The sequence below is a fragment of the Salvelinus namaycush genome, chromosome 22 (genome assembly GCF_016432855.1).
Source record: "Salvelinus namaycush isolate Seneca chromosome 22, SaNama_1.0, whole genome shotgun sequence".
Lineage (NCBI taxonomy): Eukaryota > Metazoa > Chordata > Actinopteri > Salmoniformes > Salmonidae > Salvelinus > Salvelinus namaycush.
The window spans coordinates 24,181,654-24,199,601 of NC_052328.1; the positions used below are offsets into that span (position 1 = coordinate 24,181,654).

Consider the following 17,948-nt stretch of genomic DNA (forward strand, 5'->3'; position numbering starts at 1 on the left):
CACTGTTGAATCAACATTGTTTCAACGTCCCTAGGTGCTGATTCATCCCACTGGGCACACACTGTTGAATCAACATTGTTTCAACGTCATTTCAAGGAAATTACGTTGAACCAATGTGGAATAGACGTTGAATTGACATCTATGCCCAGTGGGTGTCATTTTCTCCACTGAGAGGTTGACCCATTTCAAATGGTATTTCATGTATTTAACTATTGTGAATTATGTTATGTGTGTTTTTACAGTATGTGTGTTTGTCTCAGTTCTGGCTATTGACAGTTTACCCAGCTGGGAAGCTAACTGGCTCATTGTATTACTGTCCTCTCCAGGGGCCGTGTACTGGTAACCAGCAGAGTCTGGCCCACAGTCGTCTATGGGATGCAGTGGTGGGCTTTCTCCATGTCTTTGCTCACATGCAGATGAAGCTGTCTCAGGTCAGTGTGGTGTAGAACTCAAGAGGTGGAGGACCAGGGTCAATAAGACCCATGAATATTCCAGTCATGTAAAGAATGCGTGTAGAGCTTAACAAGCTTTCCCTTTTTCCCAATGGGCCGTTTCATTGTTTAGGTTTTACACTTAATCAAACTAGTTGTTACATGTTTTGTTTTGGTGTTTTGTCATTTATAGGATTCCAGCCAAATTGAAATTCTGAAAGAATTGATGGATTTGCAAAAGGACATGGTTGTTATGTTGTTGTCCATGTTAGAAGGTAAGATTCAAACTAGTTGAGTTGTTTACATGGTGAATATATTTGTGAATTGCAATAGACAAAGCTAAACTTGTGAACTCATCTCACTTTCTTCTCTAGGTAATGTGGTAAATGGAACAATTGGCAAGCAGATGGTGGACATGTTGGTGGAATCATCTAGCAATGTTGAGATGATCCTAAAGTTCTTCGACATGTTCCTCAAACTCAAAGACCTGACATCCTCTGACGCATTCAAAGAGTATGATCACGACGGCAAAGGTCGCATCTCCAAAAAGGACTTCCAGAAGGCCATGGAGGCCTACAAGCGCTACTCTCAATCCGAGACCCAGTTCCTCCTCTCCTGCACGGAGACGGATGAAAGCGAGCTCCTGGATTATGAGGCCTTCGTGGATCGCTTCCACGAGCCAGCCAAAGACATTGGCTTCAACATTGCTGTTCTCCTAACCAACCTGTCCGAGCACATGCCTCACGATTCACGTCTTGGTACCTTTCTGCAGCTTGCAGAGTGTGTTCTGAGCTACTTCCAGCCCTACCTGGGCCGTATTGAGATCCTTGGCAGTGGCAAGCGCATCGAGAGGGTCTACTTTGAGATCAGCGAGTCCAGCCGCACGCAGTGGGAGAAGCCTCAGGTCAAAGAGTCCAAGAGACAGTTCATATTTGACGTGGTCAATGAGGGCGACGGGAAAGAGAAGATGGAGATGTTTGTCAACTTCTGCGAAGACACCATCTTTGAGATGCAGCTGGCTGCCCAGATATCAGGGACAGACACTGGGGAGAGGACCGCAGGCAAAGAGGCTGAAGAAGAGGAAGAAAAAGACAGGGGGAAGAATGACGAGGAGGAGTTGGGAAGATCCAAAATGGGATTTTTCTCCATGTCCACAATATGGCTCATCGTCTTCGCTCTACCTTATGGCTTGATGATGCTGATGTCTATGCTCTCTGTGAAAAACCTGAAGAAGCATATTAAGAAGACAACTCTGAGGAATTTAGTCATGGTATTTGCTTCCTTCTTCCAGGCCATGATCATGGGTCTGGTCCACTTTGTCTGTTCTGTAGTTCGCTTCTTCTTATATGTACTGTACATTGTTTTTGTAAGTGGAGGACTCATAGAGGGGGCCAAGAAGATAAGGGTGTTCGACCTTTTTGGAGGCATCCTTGACCCCACACTCGATGAGGTCACAGGGGGGTCAGGGGGTTACAGGGAGAGGAGATACAGCACAAGGTCCTCCCGGGACGAGCTGAGGGGGCTGGGCCAGTCAACAGTTTCTTCCAGTGACACCAATGTCCTGTCAGACATTTTCGGTCTGCGAGTGAGGAGAGAAGGAGGTCAATACAGACTAATGACTCATGACTTAACAGCCAGTCTGACTGACCTGTTCAACACAGCCACTGGCCAACAATCCCCTGCTGAGCCCAATGGGAAACAACAGGTATTATTGCAGTATTTTTATGACTGTTGTCCTTCGTGAGCTAGATATGGCATGCTTGGTTTGTTGGTGCCGTAGAACCATACTGTATTTATTCCATAAAATCTTTCCCTTCAACATTTTGCTCAGTTTAGGTCGAAACCTGTTGACAGTTTGTCCAAACACTATAGTGTGTGATCGAGGTTAGTAATGTACTCTTGGGTCATGTTTAATGCATATCCTATTAATGGCTTCAGGTTGAGGGTGCCAGAGAAGAAGATGGTAAAGAAGGAGAAGAGAAAGAGTCTGAGTTGGAGAAAGCAGAGTGAGTATTTTTCAAATTCACCTTTAAAGACCTGATTACATTCTGACCGTAATCCTGACTCAGAATAACTACAGGCAAATTGAAACTAAGAAAATGACTGAATATTTTGTTGTGTTAGCGTAATTTGTTTCCATCACAGGATGGAAACAAATTAATATAATACAGTTTAGGTTGACTTTGAGCTGAAGTTTAAAACTGACTTTGCAGAAGGGAAGATTCTGAGAAGGAGGCGGCGAAGGCTAAACTGAGAGTTAGGATATGCTCCAGCAAACCTGAGGAGCCAGAGCCTCAGGAATCAGCCTTCTGGGAAATGATAACCACTCACCAGAAGAGACTGTTGGTTAGAAACTCTCTATCACACAGACATACACACACACACACACACACACACACACACACACACACACACACACACACACACACACACACACACACACACACAAACAAGTATTTTCTCCCTCCTCTGAATTTGACCATATCTCATTTCTCAGAATTACTTTGCGAGGAATTTCTACAACATGCGGATGCTGGCTTTGTTTGTTGCCTTCTCTATCAACTTCATTCTCCTTTTCTACAAGGTGAGTTACTGTGTGACTGCCAGTGCAAATATTTAAATTGACATTTCCGGCTGGTCTGTGAAATTGAATGATTGTCTCACTGTCCTTAACTGTCTCATTGTTACTGTGTCCCAGGTGTCATCACCCTCTTCTGTAACTGAGGAAGAGGAGAAGGTGGCAGTGCTTTACGACAGCTCAGGGGACCTGGATGAAGAAGGCACCTTGGTCAATGACAACACCTCAGGCATTATGCAGTTTGTCCTGGAGGAGAGCACTGGTTACATGGAGCCCTCTCTCCGCTTCCTGTCCATCGCTCACACCCTCATCTCTTTCTGCTGTATCATTGGCTACTACTGCTTGAAGGTACGACAGCTCACAGGGAACAGACAGCCAATCAGTCCACTGTGACAGTGCATACCAATGAGTGTTGCGGCAATCTACATTACATCATATTCTGTCTTTAGTTTATAGTAGCTAGTAATTAGATCCATTGAGGGCTACACATCTTTGGTTTTCCAGCACCAACTACACTCTTAGAAAAAAGGGGTCATAAAGGGTTCTTTGGCTGTCCCCATAAGAGAACACTTTTTGGTTGCAGGTAGACTCCTTTTGGGTTCCATGTAGAACCTTTTCTACAGAGGGTTCGACCTGGAATCCAAAAGGGTTTTCCTATGGGGAACGTTTTGGTTCCAGGTAGAAAAAAAGTTCAAGGGTTCTCCTGTGGGGTCAGCCGAGGTACCCTTTAAGGTTCTAGATAGCATATTTTTTCTAAGAGTGTAAGGAGCAAATGTAGTGCATTTGAAATGTGAACTTTATAAGTAATAGTGTTTTTTCTACTTACTGCATCACTTTGTTGTTTGTTGTTTGGCTGCTACTGTAGGTCCCGCTGGTTATTTTTAAGCGGGAGAAAGACGTGGCGAGGAAGATGGAGTTTGACGGCCTCTATGTCACTGAGCAGCCACCTGATGAGGACATCAAAGGCCAATGGGACAGGCTTGTCATCACCACACAGTCAGTCCTCTCATAGGGCCTTTATAGCTGCTTAATAAACCCTGTCTATCGGCTACTTTGGTTGAACTACAACACTTTAAAGTCCTACATTCCTCTGATCTACAGTTCCGTGTAGTTCAGTGAGGAGCAGGCTGAATTCTGTAATGACATACAGAACCAGTGTGTCAGTGCATCACTGTGCATGCTCAGATCTCTCTCATAGACTCTCATAGACCGTTACAACTTTTATTGTGGAACTCTTTTTGATTTATTCTACAAAACAAGAAGTTGTGTTTTATGATGCTCGATTATGTTTTTTGTTTCAGATCATTTCCCAGTAATTACTGGGATAAATTTGTGAAAAGGAAGGTAGGTACAGTAGCCCTATTCACCTCACATGATTCTCTGTGTATAGTTGCGTCAGCGTCTACACATATATCACAGCACAGTCTAGTGTAATAAAAAGAGACTGGAGATCTATGAACCATGTAATGGCTTAAGGAATTATTCTCTCTCCATAGCATTGCCGTTAAAGTCAATCACCCTCAACCTTTCTCTTCAGGTGATGGACAAGTATGGGAAGTTTTATGGTTGTGACCGCATCAGTGAGCTGCTGGGGCTGGATAAGGCTGCTCTCGACTTCAGCTCCGAGGGACAGGAGAGGAGAAGGCCCAGGAGAGAGGGAGCCTGGACTGCTCTGTGAGTGGATATGTGTGATCCCTTAAATCCATGTACTGTTTACTGTACTATACTGTTCTGTACTGTACATACCTCCTGTGTGAGGCTAGAGTCTAGGTCTATCAGTCACCAACTTACATCGCTGAACTAAGTCGGCTGTAGCCACACCCTTCACTAGCCAGGAATAGATAGACGGGTTGGTTGTTTAGCATCAAAACCGACGCGTGCATAATTGTGGGGCAAAACAGACAGGGTTGGCTTAGATTGTTGACAACATGTAAACTATATTTCGTCTCCAATGTTTATTGAAAACATAAATTTGCACAATGAGCACTTGTTGTCTCTCAAATACATTGTTTCAGTTGTTGGTTAGCTAGCTAGCAAATGTTTTGCCATATTAGCATAGATGTGATATGACTCAAAATATCTCCAAACAAGACATGGTATCAATAAGAAGATAAAACTATCTGAAACAAGCCACCTACGATTCCCCACATGGCAGCTTCTTGTCGTTGTTGCTAGCTATCTGACCGTTCAGAATCATAACACTACACGGACTTCTGCCTCAACAGTGCGCACCCATCATTTTCGTGACATTGCCAGCCAACCCATCTATAGAATCCCCACAAATGTTTGTCTCTAAATAGAATATGTCATTCAATGACAGTGTGAAAGGTACTTTACAAAGAAAACATGATCTTGTATTCAGCAGCACTTTGAGCACTATCGGCTAAAGCGACAGCACTGATGTCAGGCGTGGGTGTGTCTGTGTCTGTGTGTATCACTTACTTGAAGAAATGAGAATAAAACCGAATGTGCAGTACTTTACATTCTGAAGTGTCTTGACAGAAGGTGGCAGTAATGTGCAGTTTGAATCAGGTTGTATTGCAATAATCCAATGTGTTTTGTAAATGGTTATGACAAATTATAAAACGGGACGTGTGAGTCCTTTTGGTTACATATCTGAGTAATATGTGGTTATTCAAACTCAAGGAGTTCTATGTTCAGTACAATATACAGGTAACTGCCTAAATAAAGAAAACACTAACATAAAGGGCGTTGGGCCACCACGAGCCGCCAGAACAGCTTCAATGAACCTTGGCATATATTCTACAAGTGTCTAGAACTCTATTGGAGGTATGCGACACCATTATTTCACGAGAAATTCCATAATTTGGTGTTTTGTTGATGGTGATGAAGAACACTGTCTCAGGCGCCACTCCAGAATCTCCCATAAGTATTCAATTGGGTTGCGATCTAGTGACTGAGACATACACACACCCTTTAAACCCCTTATGCTCCTTTGAGACCCCTCTGATCTCTTCTAGCCATGGTAGCCAAAATAATGGGCAACTGGGTATTTTTATACATGACCCTAAGCATGATGGGATGTTAATTGCTTAATTAACTCAGGAACCACGTGTGTGGAAGCACCTGCTTTCAATATACTTTGTATCCCTCATTTACTCAAGTGTTCCTTTTATTATGGCAGTTACCCGCATGAAGAAAGCTAGTATAAGGGTTTGTGCTCAGGCTGGAATGAAAGGCGGCCGTTGCGTGGGAGAGAAAATATGTGTAGAGTTAATAAAGTACTCACTCTCAAAACCATGAAAAGGAATAACCCAAGGAGGCCGATATGCTCCATTCCTTTTGAATTTTTATATAGCACCTTGCACTTTCACTTTTTGTATTCTTTTGAGCATGAATTAAATCAGTGATATTATTTTTGCATTTCGGCCTCCTTGGGTTATTCCTTTTCATGGTTTTGAGAGTGAGTACTTTTTGAACTCTACAGTTACCTGTATGACTCTCTTATTTGTATTGAGGGTGTCCCCTTAACTGAAGAGACCAGACAGGGATGTATCCATGCCTAAGAAGACTGACTTGATATGTCTGTTTCAGATTAAACTCAATTGATGTCAAGTATCAGGTGTGGAAACTAGGAGTAGTGTTCACTGACAACGTAAGTAAAGCAGCCGTTTACTTTATCGTCCTACTGTGTTCTATATATGATGATGACTCATCCTTACATATGTGTTTTATAGTCATTGTTTTCCATAGATAATAATGTAGATCATATGATGATAGCTGCTATAGTGTCTGTGATGTACCCAAGCTGTCTTCCTGTCTTATCTCGTGTGTGTACACAGTCCTTCCTGTACCTGGCATGGTATATGACCATGTCTGTCCTGGGCCACTATAATAACTTCTTCTTCGCTGCTCACCTGTTGGATATTGCCATGGGCTTTAAGACCCTTAGAACCATCCTGACCTCTGTTACCCACAATGGCAAACAGGTACAGTATAGACAACTATAAAACCCTGTTGCCATGTGGGGTGGGGGGGGGTGGGGGGGGCTTTAGAGAATATTACATTTCCATAATGCTGTATATGTTTGTCAGTTGGTCCTGACTTTAGGGCTGCTGGCAGTGGTGGTGTATCTCTACACCGTGGTGGCCTTCAACTTCTTCCGCAAGTTCTACAACAAGAGTGAAGATGGAGTAGCTCTGGACATGAAATGTGACGACATGCTCACTGTGAGTTCAGCACATGTAGTAGCACATGCATGCAGACACACTGACACATAGTCTAAACTAGCCACGGAGTCTGAGAAGCCAAAGAGAAGGATTTCTGACAGTGATGCCCATAGTTGAGGTGAACATAGCCTTTGCCTTAATGCCCCTCTATATCCACCCTAGATTGATGGACACTTGGATTAAGATAACCCTCTCCAGCCTGAGCTGGGCTCTTTGTCTCACTGGGAATGAATTCTCCACTTTAATATGGTCTTGTCTGTTTTATTCCAATATGGATTTCACTGTCACTCACTCAGGACAGACAGACTTGTTATGCTTTAGAAATGCATTGCATTACAATACAATACACCAGACTTGAAGGTTCACCGGTAATGTTAGTATGGCACGTAGATATGTACATGCATGCAATATCTCAGCAACAACATGTTTGGTTAAAGAATAAGATTGCTCAACTCGTTCATAATATGAGTTGTGAATGCCCCATGGACTACCCCAGCAATGTTAAGTAGCAAAGTCAATTGGCTACTCCTCCTTGTTCTCCAGTGCTATATGTTCCACATGTATGTGGGCGTGAGAGCGGGGGGTGGCATCGGTGATGAGATTGAGGACCCGGCCGGGGACGAGTTTGAGGTGGTCAGGATCATCTTTGACATCACCTTCTTCTTCTTCGTCATCGTCATCCTCCTGGCCATCATTCAGGGTGAGACAGAATGTAGACGCTACACACACACACACACATTTTTCTCCATTGTTCACCAGTGAGTCAGATAGATTTGTCGGTCTTTATGAATATTTCATATGTGATTGAGAATAGAGCAATGCTAATGTATCGGTTTATCCCTCCAGTGTCTTAAAGTTCTCCTGTAACCTGTCAGTTAATCATGCACAAATACTTGTGACACCAACACTCAAGTCTGTGTTTCCTGTAGGTTTGATAATTGATGCCTTTGGGGAGCTCCGTGACCAGCAGGAGCAGGTGAAAGAGGACATGGAGGTGAGAAGTTTCGTGCTTTCTTTAAAGCATTCACACACACCTATGTAATTATTTGAAGAACCTACCGCACCTGTAATTCTCTCTTTCAAACATTTCCTAAAACATTATCTGTAAAAGTGACTTATCAAAGGAAGTTATCCTTACCCTACCATAGCGCACTTTTGGGTGCAGTAACAATATTGGTTTTGCCATATGGACTATCTTGAGGTCAACTCTAATCAGTGTGTAAATTGATGAGACTGTGGCTCATGTTTTAAGCGGATTCAGAGAGTGTTGTCAGAGCGTGTTATTCAATCAGTAGTCTTAATGAGGATACACTTATCTCTAATGAGATGGAGATAATTAGACCATGTTTTGAAAAAAAGGTTGTAAATTGCATATGCAGATAACCTGGGCTGTGGTTTATCAGAAAATACATATACATACATCTTTAAATTGAAGTAGATGGGAACCTTTTAGAGACAACACTCAGATGCATGTGCATGTGCACGTGCACACACCACTTTAAGGAATAATGTGTTCTGAAAGTCGGAGAGTGTATTTGCGGCATAATGAATTGATCTTGTGAAATGCAAATGTGGTCATTTCTTCATTTGATTACTAGGGCTGTCAAATGAAGAAAATAAATGTAGGCAAGTCCCGTGTGGCTCAGATGGTACAGCATGGCACTTGCAACACCAGAGTTGTGGGTTCGATTCCCATGGGGGACCAGTACAAACAAAAAAAATATGAAACTGTATCCACTCGCTACTATGTTGCTCTGGATAAGTGCGTCTCGTAAAATGTTAATTGTCAGATGGGCTATGATTAATCGCGTTGTTGAGAAGCACACTTTAACCTCAATGTCAATTTGTTTTTACATCACATTGTAGATTTTAGGTATATACAGTGCCTTCGGAAAGTATTCAGACCCCTTGACTTTTTCCACATTTTGTTACGTTAGAGCCTTGTACTAAAATTTATTAAATCGTTTTCCCCCTCATCAGTCTACACACAATACCCCATAATGATAAAGCAAAAACAGGTTTTTATAAATTTTTGTATTCAGACCCTTGACTCAGTATTTTATTGAAGCACCTTTGGCAGCAATTACAGAATCGAGTCTTCTTGGGTATGATGCTACAAGCTTGGCACACCTATATTTGGGGAGTTTCTCCCATTCTTCTCTGCAGATCCTCTAAAGCTTTGTCAAGTTGGATTGGGAGTGTCGCTGCACAGCTATTTTCAGATCTCTCCAGAGATGTTCGAACGGGCTCTGGCTGGGCCACTCAAGGACATTGAGACTTGTTCCGAAGCCACTCCTGCGTCGTCTTGGCTGTGTGCTTAGGGTCGTTGTCCTGTTGGAAGGTCTTGAACACTCTGGAGCAGGTTTTCATCAAGGATCTCTCTATACTTTGCTCTGTTCATCTCCCTCGATCCTGACTAGTCTCCCAGTCCTTGCCGCTGAAAAACATCCCCACAGCATGATGGTGCCACCACCATGCTTCACCGTAGGGATGGTGCCAGGTTTCCTCCAGACGCTACTCTTGGCATTCAGGCCAAAGAGTTTGATCTTGGTTTCATCAGAACAGAGAATCTTGTTTCTCATTGTCTGAGAGTCTTTAGGTGCCTTTTGGCAAACTCAAAACAGGCTGTCATGTGCCTTTTACTGAGGAGTGGCTTCCGTCTGGCCACTCTACCATAAAGGCCTGATTGGTGGAATGCTGCAGTGATGGTTGTCCTTCTCGAGGGTTCTCCCATCTCCACAGAGGAATTCTAGAGCTCTGTCAGAGTGACACCTCCCTGACCAAGGCCCTTCTCACCCGATTGCTCAGTTTGGCCGGGTGGCCAGCTCTAGGAAGAGCCTTGGTGGTTCCAAACTTCTTCCATTTAAACTTCTTCGGGATCAGTGTCCCTTCCACGGGACGGTTGAGCTAATGTAGGCTAATGCGATTAGCATTAGGTTGTAAGTAACAAGAACATTTCCCAGGACATAGACATATCTGATATTTGCAGAAAGCTTAAATTCTTGTTAATCTAACTGCACTGTCCAATTTACAGTAGCTATTACAGTGAAATAATACCATGCTAATGATTGAGGAGAGTGCACCATTTTGAACATGTAAATAAACATATTAGGCACATTTGGGCAGTCTTGATAGAAAATGTTGAACAAAAATGCAATGGTTCATTGGATCAATCTAAAACTTTGCACATACAGTGAGGCTAGTGGCCTAGTGGCCATCTAGTGGCCAAAATCTAAATTGCACCTGTGCTGGAATAATACATTATGGCATTTCTCTTGCATTTCAAAGATGATGGTACGAAAAAAATACAAAACAACGGTTGTTTTTTTCTTTGTATTATCTTTTACCAGATCTATTGTGTTATATTCTCATACATTCTTTTCACATTTCCACAAACTTCAAAGTGTTTCCTTTCAAAGGGTAACAAGAAAATACATATCCTTGCTTCAGGGCCTGAGCTACAGGCAGTTAGAATTGGGTATGTCATTTTAGGCGAAAATTGAAAAAATGGGCCGGATTCTTCTGGAAGGTTCTCCCATCTCCACAGTGGAACTCGGCGGGTTCTTGGCCCAGGCCCTTCTCCACTGATTGCTCAGTTTGGCCGGGTGGCCAGTACTAGGAAGAGTCTTGGTGGTTCTAAACTTCTTCCACATTCTCCATCATGCTCTGGACACTACGCTGACAGACACAGCAAACCTTCTTGCCACAGCTCGCATTGATGTGCCATCCTGGATGAGCTGCACTACCTGAGCCACTTGTGTGGGTTGTAGACTCCGTCTCATGCTACCACTAGAGTGAAAGCACCGCCAGCATTCAAAAGTGACCAAAACATCAGCTAGGAAGCATAGGAACTGAGAAGTGGTCTGTGGTCACCACCTGCAGAACCACTCCTTTATTGGGGGTGTCTTGCTAATTGCCTATAATTTCCACCTTTTGTCTATTCCATTTGCACAACAGCATGTGAAATTTATTGTCAATCAGTGTTGCTTCCTAAGTGGACAGTTTGATTTCACAGAAGTGTGATTAACTTGGAGTTACATTGTGTTGTTTAAGTGTTCCCTTTATTTTTTTGAGCAGTGTATATACAGGTGTGTGCCTTTCCAAATCATGTCCAATCAATTGAATTTACCACAGGTGGACTCTAATCCAGTTGTATAAACATCTCAAGGATGATCAATGGAAAGAGGATGCGCCTGAGCTCAATTTCGAGTCTCATAGCAAAGGGTCTGAATACTTATTTATATAAGGTATTTCTGTTATGTATTTTTAATACATTTGCAAACATTTCTAAAAACCTGTTTTTGCTTTGTCGTTATGGGGTATTGTGTGTCGATTTAATTAGGATGTTTTTTGTATTTAATCCATTTTAGAATAAGGCTGTAATGTAACAAAATGTAGAAAAATACTCTGAATACTTTCCAAAGGCACTGCAGATGATGTATTTTGGATGTTTTCAGTGTATTTTCAATTCTTTCAAAAAATTGTGCACTAAAATTACAAAAAAGTTAACTCGAGTTAACTGATTAACAGCCCTAATGATTACCCAGTCTACAATGAATGACCTTTTACAATATTACAAATTACTTCTAGAATACAGTACGCATGAAAACAACTAAAGCAGAGTTAGAATTAGGGGAATGCATTCACTATCTTTAACACAATAAGTACTTGTCGTGTTGGTTGTCTCTATGTTATTCACATGGAACAATATGCATGTGCTATAAATGTGTTATGTAAATGTGAGATACCTCTCTCTTCCTTCCCTGCAGACCAAGTGTTTCATCTGTGGAATCGGGAATGACTACTTGGACAATGTGCCCCATGGATTCGAAACACACACTCTGCAGGAACACAACCTGGCCAACTATCTGTGAGTTGATACCTGCGGTCTAGTTTCACTGATATGTAACACTTTACTTAAATAAACCTGCCATCTGTAGCCTCGTGTGCCTGACGTCTAGGCTTTGGACTAACATGCTCTCAACACTGACATCCCACAATCACAGGAATGACATGCCTGTCATACGATGATTGCTGACATATCATACCTCTGCCTTACACGACTTGTTAAGCAGAACATTTTCTTATAGTCATTTAAAAAAAACTTTTGTGTGAAATTAGGTAATTGCTTGTCATGTACTTCCATCAGATATTTTTACAGGTGTAATGTAGTTTTGTAGGCAGTAATATGACCATGATTAGGTATAGCCATTTATAAGATCTGCTCTGTGATTAGTCAATGATTGAAGGAATCATTATCATGTCCACATTTGATTGCATCTCAATTCATGTGGAGCTTCACTTGTCCAACAGGAAATGTATATAGATGTCAATATATACTATTACATTAAATGTGGTGCTCAATGCTTAAATGGCCACTCTTAGCTCTCTTCAACAGTTTATTACTAATGTCAATATTAATGACCCGTTTCATTATTTAGGGTGTTTTATTTTAGCACTATTGGTTGATATGCATCTCTAATCATGTAAGCTGAGACTTATTATTTTATTATGAGTTGGAAATCACTGACATCGTTATAATTGGCGAGTCAATTATACCGGCCTCCCCATCAAAATTAGACGATACGTCCACAATAGTTTACTAAGGCCAGCTAACATTGCATGTGGTTATGTAACAGTCGTCACTGTGCTGCTTAGCAGTATTGCTTCCTTGCTCACAATATCCTTACCAGTACTTGTGCTCACGCTAGTAATGCACGGGTTGACTCCTAAAGTTAACGTCAATCCACAGAGGCAAAAAGGACAATGTCAAAGTTTCGTTCAATAGGAGAAAGCTGTGAAATGGAAAGTTGAAAATAAAGAGAAGGGAGGGCCAGAAAAGTAATGTTTGGGAAAGATTTTGTGAAGTGGTAAAAGAGGATGATACTGTGCAAATGAATGGCGCTGATGGGTAGCCTACCCAACTTGCTAACGGCCCTCACTAATGGCCTGGCAGTCCCTCTAATCACTCTAAACACTTCATGATTGCGAAGGATTTTTTTTATTTAATCCATTTTAGAATAAGGCTATAACGTAACAACTTGGAAAAAGTCAAGGGTTCGAATACTTTCCGAAGGCACTGTACACTCTTAGAAAAAAAGGTGCTATCTAGAACCTTGTCACGCCCTGACCTTAGAGATCCTTGTTATTCTCTATGTTTGGTTAGGTCAGGGTGTGATTTGGGTGGGCATTCTATGTTCTCTATTTCTTTGTGTTTGGCCGAGTATGGTTCCCAATCAGAGGCAGCTGTCTTTCATTGTCTCTGATTGGGGATCATACTTAGGCAGCCCTTTTTCCCTCCTTCAGTGTGGGATCTTGTCTTTGTTTGAGTGCATGTAGTTTGCACGACGAAGCTTTTCGTTCGTTGTATTGTTTTTTTTCTTGGTGGAACATTTAAATAAAAGAATGTACGCCTACCACGCTGCACCTTGGTCTCCTTCCGACGACAAACGTTACAAATCTATAATGGTTATTTGGCTGTCCACATACAATAACCCTTTGAAAAACCGTTTTTGTTTCCAGGTAGAACCATTTTGGATTACATGTAAAACCATTTTCACAGAGGGTTCTACATGGAACCCAAAATAGTTTTACCTACAATTAAAAAGGGTTCTACCTGGAACCAAAAGTGGTTCTCCTATTGGGATAGCCGAATAACCATTTTGGAACCTTTTTTTCAAAGAGTGTAGAGGTGCTATCTTTTTAAGCATCATAAAAGCTGATAATATTTCAACTCCATAAAATATGCATTCAAGCCAAACTGAAACCTAATCAGAAACATGTTAGGTTTTCCTAGCTTTTTATTTCGTTACATTTGGTCAAACTGATGTCATTTGGGAATTTTGTAAAGAAAAGTTATTGCATTTTCTCCACGGTCCCTAAATGTCTTTGCTCCTCAAAAAAAGCAGAGATGACAGAACTTTACCGTTGTCAATTAGATTTAAGCATTCATTCTATCATTTCTGACATTATTCTGGTGAGCAACAGTTTATTTAGTGTTCTAGGACAACATATAATGACAGAAAGGAAGCTGCATGTATCTAATTATAGACAAATAGCCTACCAACATGTATAAACATGAACTAAATCAGACAAAAAAAATCCTGCACCCCCTGTCAATTCCCGCTGTCTCTGACTGAAGCCTACAAGGCATTTTTGTATATTAGCGGGTTAGGGTTGGGTGCGGGCTTCGGAGTTTCACTTTATCACATATAGTCGGGCGGATGGGTTATTAGCAATTGCAGGCGGTTGCAGGTGAACAAACAGCTGACCCGCGCACCACTAGCTCAAGCCTTCTGCCTCGCCAACACGTGACTGTGCTGCTTTAGAACGTACTAACTATTTGCCCACTAAAAATGATTAAATTCATTGGAGCCATTTCAAGCTGTGGGGTGAGTTTATCCGGTACGATCTGACTCCATTACACTTACTGTTATTGTGTACTGTAACTTTCAACATGTGTTTTGCTACGAATACCATACATTTTCAATAGAGTAGAATGAGATTCCATTTTTTTGTTGTGAAAGCCCTCAACCCTGTTTCCAAATCGACCATGTTCTACTGCCTGTATCAGTCACATGTTGGTAGGAGTTTCTCAATGTGTCTCTCAACCTGTTCTTTCCTGACAGATTCTTTGTGATGTACCTCATTAACAAAGATGAAACAGAACACACGGGCCAGGTAATACTGCTGATATCCACCTATTCTGTGCATCAAGTTACATGAAAGATCATGATGTAGCCTAATATATGAATTCCTGTTGCCCTTGACACTGTTGACTTGTCCTTGACAGGAATCCTACGTATGGAAAATGTACCAGGAGCGATGCTGGGAATTCTTTCCTGTCGGTGACTGTTTCCGTAAACAGTATGAAGACCAGCTCTGCTGAAGGGATGAGGGATATCTGATGTGTGTCATGTTAACATCATCATATAGGATGACACGGTGCCTTCAGAAAGTATTCACACCCCTTGACTTTTTCCACATTTTGTTGTCACAGCCCAAATGTTATATTGATTATTTTGTGTCACTGGCCTATACACACTACCCCATAATGTAGAAGTCTAATTATGTTTTCAACATTTTTACACATTAATTACAAATGAAAAGCTGAAATGTCTTGAGTCAATAAGTATTCAACCCCTTTCTTAAGGCAAGCCTAAATAAGTTCAGGAGTGAAAATGTGCTTAACAAGTCACATAGAGCGAGTCCATGGAACTTATTATGTGCAACAATAGTGTTTAACATGATTTTTGAATGACTACCTCAGCTCTGTACCAAACACATACAATAATCTGTAAGGTCCCTCAGTCGAGCAGTGAATTTCAAGCACAGATTCAACCACAAAGACCAGGGAGGTTTTCCAATGCCTCGCAAAGAAGGGCACCTATTGGTAGATGGATAAAAATGCAATAAAAAGCAGACATTGAATATCCTTTTGAGCAGGGTGAAGTCATTATTACCGTTTGGATTGTGTATCAATACACCCAGTCACAAAAAATATACAGGCATCCTTCCTAACTCATTTGCCAGAGAGGAAGGAAACCGCTCAGGGATTTCACCATGAGGCCAATGGTGACTTTAAAACAGTTACAGAATTATGGCAAGAAAATTTACTTTATGTCCAGAAAACAAAGTGTTATGTTTGGGGCAAGTCCAACATAACACATCACTGAGTACCACTCTTTATATTTTCAAGCATGTTGGTGGCTGCATCATGTTATGGGTATGCAAGGACTATGGAGTTTTTTATGATACAAATAAACGGAATAGAGCTAAGCAAAGGCAAAATCCTAGGTTTTTGTCCTGTTATTGACCTAGTTACAGTTTTGACTTAAATCTACTTAAAAGATCTATGGCAAGACCTGAAAATGGTTGTCTAGCAATGATCAACAACCAATTTGACAGCTTGAGGAATTTAAAAAATAGTAAATGGCAAATAATGCACAATCCAGGTGTGGAAAGGTCTTAGAGGCTTACCCAGAAAGATTCACAGCTGTAATCGATGCCAAAGGTGACTCAGGAGTGTGAATTCTTATGTAAATTAGATATTTCTGTATGGATTTTTCAAAACATTTGCTAACATTAAAAAAAATACATGTTTTCACTTTGTCATTATGGATTATTGTGTGTACATGTGTGAGAAAAATATATTTAATCCATTTTGAATTCAGGCTGTAACACAACAAAATGTGGAATAAGTCAAGGGGTATGAATACTTTCTGAAGGCACTTTGGAATGAGGCTCAAACTCACCTTAAATATGGTATGCACTGAAGTCAACTACTGAATATTATCAACTGGGTGGTTCGAGCCCTGAATGCTGATTGGCTGACAGCCGTGGTATATTTTTATTTAACCTTCATTTAACTAGGCAAGTCAGTTAAGAACAACTTCTTATTTACAATGACGGCCTACCAAAAGGCAAAAGGCCTCCTGTGAGGACAGTGGGCTGGGATTAAAAATTAAACAAATATAAGACAAAACACGCATCACGACAAGAGAGACAACACTACATAAAGAGAGACCTAAGACAACAACAGCATGGCAGCAATACATGACAACACAGCATGGAAGCAACACAACATGACAACAACATGGTACTGTAGCAACACAACATGGTAGCAGAAATGGTACAAACATTATTGGGCACAGACAACAGCACAAAGGGCAAGAAAGGTAGAGACAACAATACATCACGTGAAGCAGCCGCAATTGTCAGTAAGAGTGTCCGTGATTGAGTCTTTAAATGAAGAGATGGAGATAAAACTGTCCAGTTTGAGTGTTTGTTGCAGCTCGTTCCAGTCGCTAGCTGCAGCAAACTGAAAAGAGTAGCAACCCAGGGATGTGTGTGCTTTGGGGACCTTTAACAGAATGTGACTGGCAGAACAGCTGTTGTATGTGGAGGATGAGGGCTGCAGTAGGTATCTCAGATAGGGGGGAGTGAGGCCTAAGAGGGTTTTATAATAAGCATCAACCAGTGGGTCTTGCGACGGGTATACATAGATGACCAGTTCACAGAGGAGTATAGAGTGCAGTGATGTGTCCTATAGGAAACATTGGTGGAAAATCTGATGGCCGAATGGCCAAAAACATCTAGCCCTTCGAGAGCACCCTTACCTGCCGATCTATAAATTACGTCTCCGTAATCTAGCATGGGTAGGATGGTCATCTGAATCAGGGTTAGTTTGGCAGCTGGGGTGAATCAAATCAAAAAAGAGGAGCAATTACGATAGAGAAAACCAAGTCTAGATTTAACCTTACAGGGAACCCAAACTAGATGCGCGCCATAGTGCATAAATGTATTTTGTCCCCCCCCACACCGAATGCGATCACGACACGCAGGTTAAAATATCACAACAAACTACATTAATTTGGGGACAGGTCGAAAAGCATTAAACATTCATGGCAATTTAGCTAGCTAGCTTGCACTTGCTAGCTAATTTGTCCTATTTACTAGCTTGCTGTTGCTAGCTAATTTGTCCTGGGATATAAACATTGAGTTGTTATTTTACCTGAAATGCACAAGGTCCTCTACTCCGACAATTAATCCACACATAAAACGGTGAACTGAATCGTTTCTAGTCATTTCTCCTAGGCTTTTTCTTCTCTTGACTTTATATTGCGATTGGCAACTTTCATAAATTAGGTGCATTACCGCCACTGACCTCGTTCGTCTTTCAGTCACCCACGTGGGTATAACCAATCAGGTGATGGCACGTGGGTACATGCTTCTATAAGCCAATGAGGA

General features: G+C 41.5%; 1 protein-coding gene across 1 annotated transcript in view; it reads left to right on the top strand.

The window, feature by feature from the left end:
- LOC120017944 (ryanodine receptor 2-like) overlaps positions 1-15,869 on the top strand; it is an 80,150-nt gene extending 64,281 nt beyond the window's left edge. Inside the window, exons 86-103 of the mRNA XM_038960903.1 lie at positions 327-431; positions 625-706; positions 806-2,136; positions 2,370-2,437; positions 2,645-2,777; positions 2,929-3,015; positions 3,130-3,357; positions 3,875-4,005; positions 4,311-4,353; positions 4,547-4,683; positions 6,565-6,625; positions 6,813-6,959; positions 7,065-7,199; positions 7,743-7,899; positions 8,129-8,193; positions 11,969-12,069; positions 14,828-14,879; positions 14,992-15,869. Of these exons, the coding sequence (XP_038816831.1) occupies positions 327-431; positions 625-706; positions 806-2,136; positions 2,370-2,437; positions 2,645-2,777; positions 2,929-3,015; positions 3,130-3,357; positions 3,875-4,005; positions 4,311-4,353; positions 4,547-4,683; positions 6,565-6,625; positions 6,813-6,959; positions 7,065-7,199; positions 7,743-7,899; positions 8,129-8,193; positions 11,969-12,069; positions 14,828-14,879; positions 14,992-15,087 (3,159 nt within the window). The 3' untranslated portion in view covers positions 15,088-15,869. The remainder of the gene's footprint in view (positions 1-326; positions 432-624; positions 707-805; positions 2,137-2,369; positions 2,438-2,644; positions 2,778-2,928; positions 3,016-3,129; positions 3,358-3,874; positions 4,006-4,310; positions 4,354-4,546; positions 4,684-6,564; positions 6,626-6,812; positions 6,960-7,064; positions 7,200-7,742; positions 7,900-8,128; positions 8,194-11,968; positions 12,070-14,827; positions 14,880-14,991) is intronic.
- The last annotated feature ends 2,079 nt before the right edge of the window (positions 15,870-17,948 follow it).